This window comes from Gavialis gangeticus, unplaced genomic scaffold (assembly GCF_001723915.1).
Source record: "Gavialis gangeticus isolate Ggan-Ray unplaced genomic scaffold, GavGan_comp1, whole genome shotgun sequence".
Taxonomy (NCBI): domain Eukaryota; kingdom Metazoa; phylum Chordata; order Crocodylia; family Gavialidae; genus Gavialis; species Gavialis gangeticus.
This window is the reverse complement of record NW_017728992.1, coordinates 21,961,418-21,971,750: the sequence shown is the minus strand read 5'-3', so window position 1 is coordinate 21,971,750 and position 10,333 is coordinate 21,961,418. Positions and strand designations below refer to the sequence as shown.

The window sequence follows — 10,333 nt, the reverse complement described above, 5'->3', positions numbered from 1 at the left end:
CTTACCTCACCCCAAATTTTGGTATCATCAGCGAATTTAAACAGGGTGCTTTTCACCCCGTTGTCCAATTCACTGATAAAGAGATTGAACAGCGCAGGCCCAAGGACCGAGCCCTGGGGGACTCCGCTGCCCACTTCTCCCCAGGTCAAATACAACCCATCCACCACCACCCTCTGAGTACGACCCTTCAGTCAATCTGCAATCCATCTCACTGTGTAGGCATCAATGCCACAGTCGCCCAATTTTTTTAATGAGGATGGGGTGGGAGACAGTGTCAAAGGTCTTGCTGAAGTCCAGAAAGACTACATGCACAGCAACACCTGCATCCAATGCTTTTGTGACCTGATCATGAAAGGCAATCAGGATCGTTTGACATGACCTGCCCCTAATGAAACTGTGCTGGTTGCCCTTGAGCATCATCTCTGAGGCCAGCCCATTGCAGATGTGCTCCATGATGATCTTCTCAAAGAGTTTCCCTAGGTTTGAGGTAAGACTGACAGGCCTATAGTTGCCCGGGTCCTCCCTCCTCCCTTTTTTAAAGATGGGGATCATGTTGGCTATGCTTACTTTGCAGTAAACCTCCCTAATACCAAATACATTTTCTACCTGCAAATGCAAGTAGTAAATTTACTCAGCATTAGTAATGGCACCATAGTGCTTGTGTAGACGCCTAACTTGGAACAAAATCTGCTCCCAGTGAGCTGCCCACCAGGGGGTGGGAGATTGCTCCCTGCCCCTGAGAGCTGCCTGCTGCCAGGGCGGACTCCACCACAGAAGCCCGGGTGGGAACTATGTCCCCGCTCCAAGATCATAATCGGGGAGCTAGGGGTAAGAGATCCTTATCTTCCAGCTCCCATGCAGCCATCGCGACTGGGGAGTGGAGGCCTGAGAGACCATTATCTTCTCTCAGTGCCAGCTCCACAACTGCAGGGACGAGTCTAGAAGACCCCTATCTACCAGTGCCAGCTTCACAACATGGAGCTGGCACTATGAGTTAAGGACCTCCCAGAACCAGCTTTTAGAGTCAGTACTGGGAAATAAGTCTCCCAGCACTGGCCCCATGGTGTTTGGGCTGGGAGATGCACAATTTCTCAGCAGCAGCCCTGAGACCATATTGCTCAGGCTGGGAAATAAGCATCTCCCTGCAGTGACCCTGTGGTTGCAAAGCTGGCACTGGGAAGCCCCCTGCTGGTGGGGGCTGGGAGCTTGTTCCCTGCCTAGCATGGGGGGTGGGGGGAAAGGGAGGGGAAATGAATGGGGACTAGCTCCCCAGCCTGTGCTCACAGAGTTGGGTTGGGTACAAGCTCCCCAGCCCCTGCTCCGTGTGCCTGGATGGAGACAATGTCCCCTGGCAGAAGGGAGCTTCTAGCCCCCACTCCCAGATCATGGGGCAGGGCTGGGAGCTCCCTGCATGGGGAAGGTTCCTGACTAGCCTGGAGCTGGCTGGGACCTGCACCTGACCGGGACAGTTCCCAGCCAGCCCCATGCTCAGCAGCGAAGCACATGCTGCCTGGAGGTGGCTGGAAACTGTCTTGTTTTGGGCAGTCCCCAGATAGTTCTGGGCTGCACATGCAGACTTCCCTGTGCAGCCTGGGGCTAGCAGGGAACTGTCCTGGTTAAGGGAACGTCCCAGCCCTGTGCCATTTGGCTGATTGAGGCATGGAGCTTGGAAAGAGCTGCCGGGGTGGGGCAGATCCCAGGCCTATGCCCAGATGCACCAATAGGGCAGCTAGCAGTGAGGTAGCTGCCCCTCCCTTTCAGCTCTTTCCACACCCTGTACACCTGATCAGGGAGCCAGGGCCAGGAGCTTCCTGCTGTTGGGGCAGGCGGATATTCTCCCTGACCCAGCAGCAGGCACCCCCACCCAAAGCTAGGGACAGGTGTCTCCTGGCCTAGTGCTGCCTGCCAGCTTCTCCTGGTAGTGGCAAGGCTGCATTGCAGGGCTGCAGGGACCTTGGAGCAAATCTGCTCCATAATCCCTGCATGTGTAGACACATACTGCACAGTAAGGGTTTTTTGGGTATTTTACTGCACTGTAAATCTAGGCTGAAGTAAATATATTTGTAGGTGCACCCAAGGAAAACGAAACTCTCAAACTACTGAAATATAAAGACTGCTAGAAGGACATTAATGGACTGAACAGGACAACTATCTACATACATCATGAATATTAACTGAAAACTAGCAAGTAGTTTTCCAATACCTGAATTTGTTTTTTCATTGCTTTGTCCAAAGATCTCAATTATTTTACTAATTGCCTGGATCCTTCAGCAGGATTTCAATCAAAATGCAATAACTGTAAGTTAAAAATTGTTAAACTTTCAGCAAGAAAGCATTTAGTCAGTCATTGTGATATTGTATTTTCACATCAACTGATCAGCAGTTTCCAAATGAGGAGAAAGACTGTGCAGTTACACTGTTTCAGGGGTTTACATTCCATTCTAACTGTAAATTTAGTAAGACAGAGCAGTAAAGAGTAAAAAAACAAAAAATCCGCAACAAGCAAATAAACCCTCCGCATCAACAATATGCAATAGGACAGCATTTTGCCAAAAAATACAATCTCAATCACAATGCCCTTTGGTCAAGACTCATCTTAGTAGAATACAAAAGTATGATCAAATGCTTATTTACTAGTTTTGAAATACCTAATATCTTCCAGTGTATTGCAGGTGTGTATGTCTGCATGCATACACATATTCCCCAGCATGGCAAAGGGCAGAAAGTTGAAATAAACAAGCCATGATACAGGCAGACTGCGGTGCAGTATGCATCATCCTTTGGCACATGGCTTATTTTGCTAGAGGACAAATACACAGGAGAAACACAGGTGACAGCCTGTCAGTTGAACTCAGTTTCTCTGTAGTGCTTTACAGTAGCCAATGGGCAGTAGGACTGAAGGTGCAATTTTAGACTTCTTTAGTACACAGGCTCAAAAACAGGAGCTAGTATTCCTGATATAGGGAGTACATTAAGCATTTATCCTTAGAAGGTCACTAAGATCATCATCACTGCATTTATACTTATAGTTTCAATATTTAAATTTAATATATTTTTTAAAAATCTGAGATAGGCCATTGGCCCTGGTTTTTCAAAGCTATTATACTCTACCCAGCACATACAGATAATAATTGGGCAGTTTTTGACAATCTACAAAGAACTTACTTGGAGAGCTCTTCAAAGATCCTTTTCGTGCTGAGAAGAAGACACAATTGCGTTCTTCAGCATGGGAACCCAACAAGCTTAAAAATGTAGAGCTGGAAGGGACCTAAGAGGCTACGTCCAACTGAGGGTATTAGACTATCCCTGACAGATGCCTCTGAAATATTTTCCTAGCCTCAAATGACAAGGGTTCTACCACCTCCCTAAGCAACCTGTTATAATACTTTTACAGTCTTAATGAGTAGAAAGCTGTTCGTAATATCCAACCTAAACCTCTCTGGCTGCTATCGCTCTTCTCCTACCAATGCATGACATGAATATCAAATGACCCCCTGGGGTTATGCACTTTTTTGAAATAAATTAAAAGTTACTTTTAAAGATGTCTGCTTTGAATTATTCTGTTCTATCCAATCTTCTTTATTCACATTAAGCAAACAATTCTTTCCTCCTAGTTCATGTTTTCTACCCTCTTTATTTTTACTGTGGTCCTTTAGATTCTAACCAATTTGCCTACATTTTCAGGCACAGCACCCAAAGAGGATGTTGTATTACAGCTGAGGCCTTGGTAGCATCCAGTAATTCAGAAGACCTCTTATGACTCGCATACAACCTTCCTGTTAAAGTATTTCACAACAAAATCTGGCTTTGTCTTTCTCTCAACATCCCACTGTTCATTCATTTAATCTGTGATCCACAATAAGCCTCCAATCCCTTTCAGCCATTCTAATGGCCAGATAATTCCCATTTTGTATTTTTTGCATATCTCCTTTCTAAGTGAAGCACTGAATGCTGGTCTTCACTGCCTTTTTCATTTTAAGTACTTTCATCGTTGCTTGGCATCATTATTTAAGTGCACTCATCCAAAAAAAAGAAAAGAAAAAGAACCCCCAACAAAAAATATAATTGTGCTGGATCCAGAAGATACCTCTGAGGGACCCCACTGTAGTAAGGTATATCACATTTGCTACTTCCCCCTTTTCTATGAGACAGGTGATCTTCCCAAGAGAAGAAACTGATAAGAAGAGCATTTTACAAAAGAGACTGCCTAGCAGCAAATGATAAAGCATGAGGTGTAGTAAGAAGTCTACTCCAATACTGAATTTGCATTTGGACTTTTAAAAGCATAGCAACTCAAAAAAAGAAAACCCCCCCTTGCTTAAGATGCACCCCAGTTTAAAACTAAAAGTACAGCTCTTGCTGAAACCTCAGAAGGAACCATAGGGAACTTTAAATTCAGATGTGGCTTATTACCATATTTACTCAAATCCAAGATGTCCCTGAATTTAAGATGACCCCCCAATAATTAGATGCTATATATGGAAAGATTATAGATTTGATACAATTTTCCAGGTACAGAATCTTAAGCATCAGAAAGTAGTCTTAAATTCATTCCCCACCACCAACTGCTACAGCAGAGAAAGCAGAGGCTGAGAGGTCAGGTGGCCCCTTTGCTCACTATTCCCTCCCTTCTTCACCTTTCAAATTTCCTGCCACCCCCCACCACCCAAACCCAGCTCCCCACTGCCTTCCTCTCCCACCAGCCACTCTCATCTCTGCCTCTTCTGCTCTCCACCCCACCCTTACTATCAGAAGCTGCTTGGACTCTATTCCTCCCAGGAGCGCAGCACATGAAAGTGCAGCTCCTGCTGGGCCACAAAATACCATTAGTGCTGCTGATTGGCCAGGCAGGGGACAGAATTCCATGTGCACTGTGCTGGGAGTCAATATGGCCCCAGCCCAAACTGGAGCTGAGCTGGGCCAGACAGTAAAGGGGGAGAATGGGGCAGAAGCTGCAGAGAGCAAGCAGAGCAGGGAGCAGGAGGCAGCTGTGGGTCTGACTCTGGCCTCGACCTGGGCTCAGGGCCAGAGTCCAAGCCTTAACAGCTACTCCCCACCCTCTACTTTGTACGCGAATCTAAGACAAGGGGCTTTCCCCTTATGCTGATGGTGAGGGGCACCTTAGATTCAAGTAAATATGGTAAGTCAAGTCTCAAGTTATCAAATTAGTTAGAGAAATATTAGAACTAAAAAGAAATTGACATGGCATGGGGAGGAGTATTTAAAAAATAAAAATCACTCTAAATGTTCAGCTGCTTTCACCTCATTTAACCTCACTTGTATTTTGTGCCAGCCTCTCCAGTGGCATCTGGACAGATTTGATCCAAGCAAGTATCACTTCTCCGGTGAAAGTTAAGGCTGTTTGTCCTCTGGCATCTGTAGCACATAGTACTTACTAGAGTTTGAAGCTTTTTAAACACTTAGGAGTGCTTAGTTCTAGGATTAACACATTATCAACAGTGACTGCTACAGATCACAATTTAGGCACATGTATCATACCCTACTCTAACAGGAAACCAGGTTTTCTTTACTCACTCCAGATCAACTGAAGATTCTTGGGCCACAGTTGTAAAGCACTTACTATGGCTTTCAGTATTATCTCAGGAAATCATTGCCCAGTGTTAATAAACTGTGTCCTGCCCATTTTGTCCACTGTAGCAGTGCTTTGACATATTGTTCTGATGCTCAGAAAAAAAATCTAACATATATACATGCAGTATTTGTTGTGCTGCAAGGAACAACTCAATGATTGTCAAATTTATTCATCTGTAGATTAACTGGAGGCCATATGCCCATAGGTCACAGAAGTTTAACTAAATTTCAAATTAGTATCTTTTCTTTATAAGAGCAAACACACTTTCCCCTGGAAAACAAACATTGGCCACTTTGTGAATGTCACTCATTTTCCAACTTCATTAGGCAACACTGAATGCATGCACTTTTCGTGAATCTAGCATTTTCAACACTGCTAGAAGCAGCTTATGTTTTGGTTGGAGTTTTCTATTTACTCTAACATTCAGCTGCGCTTCTCCATTTTTCTGGCCATTTATATTGGCTAAACTCATTGGATGCATCCTTTAACTGCGAAGCAAAAGGCTGCATCCACGGAATGGTGTTTTCAAGCTTGTTATGATTTAAAGCTCTACAGCTGAAATACCTTGCAAAACTTATGTCAAGAAAAAAAAAGCCAGGGGGAAGGGGGAATGTCAAGATTATAAGAAAGAGACTCTAGAGATTTCAAAAACATTTACAGAAAAACACTGTATGGACAAGCCCTATTTTCTTTTAGATTCACAGATTTCTACCTTTTATCTAAGTTATATTACTTGCATGTCAAAAAAAATTGCACATGCAAACACTTTTTACATCTAGCAGTTGTTCACCATCCTTCTTTACCCATGCTTTCATGCAAATAAAGCGAACAATCAGTTAGTGGAAAGGCTCATTCCAAGACCAAAACCCCTGGTTTTAGAATTCTTACCGTACACTATTTTATTAACAAGCTCAAAGTGGACACTGACATTTTTTACTAGATCATTTACTGTCTACTTATGAAGCTTGTGACATTTCTAAAAACTAAGTATAAGCAGAGCTCACTGTAACTAAAAGTTGCATGGTATTATCCATTTAAAAGACCCATTTTCTGTTGCTTGGTACTTCAGCAAATTTAAGTTGTATGGGCTGAAATTTTTCATGTCTGCTTTAAGACAGCTTTCATCTGAAGTTCCTTTCACTATATTTTGGTTGTTTCCCAAAAAAGACGGAAGTAATATATATTTTGTCCCTTACAAAAAACAACTTTCTCCTGCTTTCCTGACAAGCACTAAGCCTTTTTGCTTCAGACCAAGGGCTCTGGAAATGGGTATCAGAAAAAGACCAAGAGCTGACATTCTCTTCCAGATTTGAGGTCAGAAGGTTAAACTCATCCCAAGATTTCATTTGCATTGAGCACACTAGAGTCCAGACCTGCAGAAATGGAGCCACTCCTTGGCAACTGCTACTCCATATGCCTTCATGACTCATTTTGCCTCCCTCCAGCACCCAAGGGAAGGAAGCACTCCATTTTTAAAAAGCAAAAGGTAAACATGAAACAAGGGTATGTAGGCTGGGTCAGGCAGACCTAAATGATATAGAAGATTAAACCAACAAAGTAAAAAGTGTGGAATTATATTTGAAATCTCAAGTACTTACACCACTCCTCTGGTGTCAATGAATTATCTACAAAGTTTGCTGATCAGGTAAATCTCTCATCCTCCCCTGCCCCAAAATGCTTTTCCACACAAAGGCAAATAACCCACTCACAGCATTCACTCCATTTATCTCACTGCCAGAGGTCTGTGCAGTGGAACTAAAGGGTCCCACCCTCTTCGGTAAAGCCAGGTGAGTATCAATATGATGCCACATAACAGAAGATCCCACATCAGCATTCACCATATAAGATGACAAACATAATTAAATTCTTTTCATACCAGTTTCAGGAAAAACGATGTGTACTAATCTCCCATTTTTCCACCTTAAAAACATTTTATATGCTCCTGAAGATAAACAAACAAGGTAACTTTGGCAGACCCACCATATCCAATAAGCAGCTAACTAAGATACTGAACACAGTAAAAATCTCATACAAAAGGGAGGTGGGGGGAATGTTTATATTTTTGTTGTGCCAGGAATTACGAATGGTCTTTAAAAGAGTATGGATCGTTAATAATGAGGTGACAGGCTTCTTCACTGAGTTAGGATATTTCTCTTTGGTGCTCATGCCCAAGTTAGAGTTCAGAGCCAATTCTACCCATAAAAATGGACCTTTCTATTAAGGCTCAAATTGAAGAGTCAAAAGCAGTACCTACATGGGCACTTACACACATGCGGGGACCCTGCTCTGACACACTGGAAATCCAGTGTGTTGAAGCACACTCTATTAATCGAGTCTGCTGGAGCACTTAAAATTAACACACTCTGGCAGCCTCATGCATCATGTGCATCAGTGGCGCAGCACACCTCCATGCTGAGAAAATGGCTGTGGTGCACTTTGAACTAAAACACATTTGATGTGCTTTACTTCAAAGCGCACCACCACCATTTTCTTAGGGTGGTGGCGTGCTGTACCTCTGATACATGTGCTGCAGATGCGGCACCAGGTGCTTTTAATTAGCACGGCTCACTAAATAAAATCACCCAGAGCCACGTCAGGAGCATGTGTAAAAACGCCCTAAAATTCTACTACTAAAAGGTTAATTATGCCTGCTAGAAAGGTGGTAAAAAACAACCAAACCCTACTCATAACCTGCCTGCTGGTCTTTCAAAGCTGTTCACAAACAACATTATACTAATAGAATACAAGTATAAATTGCACCAAGAAATAAGCAACATTTAAGCATTTTTCTCCAAGTTGCCTCCTTTCTTACCATACAGTTCATGGCAAAGTGATTGTGCTGTGTCTGAAGCTCCATGGCATGAGGATGACTAGTTCCAATCTCTGTGTAACTGTTCAGAAACAGACCCTTGTTGTGTGTGATCCAGTCGAACATCTACAAGAAAATAATATGGTGAGCCCACTCTGTACAATTACAGGGCACAAATTTTTTTTCTCTGATGTCATGAGACAAACAGGAGTTAAAGCAACTGAATTGAAGCTGAAGTCTTTTGGTTATTCCGGTTACTTTATTTCTCCCCACTTACAGGCACTGTCAAAGTCTTCCTTTTGTACTTCAAGCTCCATTCCTCTCTCCTCCATTAACTTGCAAAAAAGTCTATTTTACTGTGTCAGAACAACATGGAAAAAGCCCTCTTCAGCTGCAGCATAAAAGGATGTGGTTATTAACTATGAAATGAAGCCACACTCATGGCCCACTAGATTTCTAAATTTCTAATCCTCTAAGTTACAGTGAACTGGCAGGTTTCAAATGAAGTAATTCAATAAAAAAAGGGAACAAAAACCTAATTGGGCCTAATAACAAGTAAGTGGTGCAATTACCTTCAGATGTGGTCATTGTTTAAAACTAAAAACATGGTTGTAGCTTAAAACATATCCTGTTACAACAGAATTTAGATTTTTCAGTGCTCTGCCACAGCTCTTACTGGCAAAAATAGTTATAAAATTCTGCAGTACAGCAAAGGATGAGGATTTCAAACAAACATTTAGGAGTCCAGAGCATTCTGTGTTATTTAGATGTTCCATATAACTATGCAATATTTAAATATGTATAATATATACAAAAATAATCCTCATATCTTGGAGACTACTATTATTTTGTCAGTGCAACATGATATCTAAGAGAACAAGCATCACAGACATTTGTTTCTCTGCTCTGCTTTTCAAACTCCCACACCACTTATATGGGGCTACCTACTCCTTCAGCTGAATGAGATCTTTCAGCACATATATCAGAACATCACCACCAACTATGGAACTCCATTTCAATTGGATACAAAATAAGTTACAAAAAAAAAATCTGTCCTAACAATGAGAGCCAAAACAACGATAAATATGATGGCAGCTCAAACACTTGAGGCAAGACAGACTACTCAAAGGCCCCGGGTAACGTGGGGCCCTTGCAGGACGCATTGGGAAATTTGGTCGTCACACCAGACGACAAAGCTAACATGTTTAATGATTTCTTTGCCTCCGTCTTCCTAAGTAGGGACCAGAACAGCCACCTCCCTGCTGGGCCCCCCTCGGGCCCCAGGGGTGGCACACCTGGGCCAAGGGTTAGCGAGGATTTAGTTAGGGAGCTTCTGGAGGGGCTGGACGTTTTCAAGTCAGCCGGTCCGGATGATCTCCACCCTAGAGTTCTAAAGGAACTGGCTGAGGTCATTGCAAGTCCCCTGGCAAGGCTTTACAAGCACTCGTGGTGCTCTGGAGAGGTACCGGAAGACTGGAAGAGGGCCAACGTGGTTCCCATCGTCAAAAAAGGGAGGAAGGAGGACCCGGGAAACTATAGGCCAGTTAGTCTTACCTCAATCCTAGGCAAGATGTTCGAGAAAATTATTCTGGCACACATCCAGGAGGGGCCAGCAGGGGACTGCATGCTTAGGGGCAACCAACACGGGTTCATCAGTGGCAGGTCCTGTCAGACCAACCTGGTGGCCTTTTACGATCAGATCACCAGATCATTAGATGCAGGGGTAGCAGTGGACATAGTCTTCCTGGACTTCCGGAAGGCTTTTGACACTGTCTCTCACCCCGTTCTCATTAAGAAACTGGGGGGCTGTGGTGTAGACACCCACACAGTCAAATGGGTCGCCAACTGGCTGGAGGGCCGCACCCAGAGGGTGGTAGTGGATGGGTCCTTCTCAACCTGGAAGGACGTGGGCAGTGGGGTTCCGCAGGGCT

General features: G+C 43.6%; 1 protein-coding gene across 4 annotated transcripts in view; it reads right to left on the bottom strand.

Annotated features, from left to right (window-relative positions):
• Positions 1 to 10,333, bottom strand: part of TRIO (trio Rho guanine nucleotide exchange factor) — a 589,244-nt gene that overhangs the window by 309,046 nt on the left and 269,865 nt on the right. For all 4 annotated transcript variants that reach the window (XM_019521265.1, XM_019521285.1, XM_019521275.1 and 1 more), the window contains exon 6: positions 8,406 to 8,528. In XM_019521265.1, coding sequence (XP_019376810.1) covers positions 8,406 to 8,528 — 123 coding nt within the window. The remainder of the gene's footprint in view (positions 1 to 8,405; positions 8,529 to 10,333) is intronic.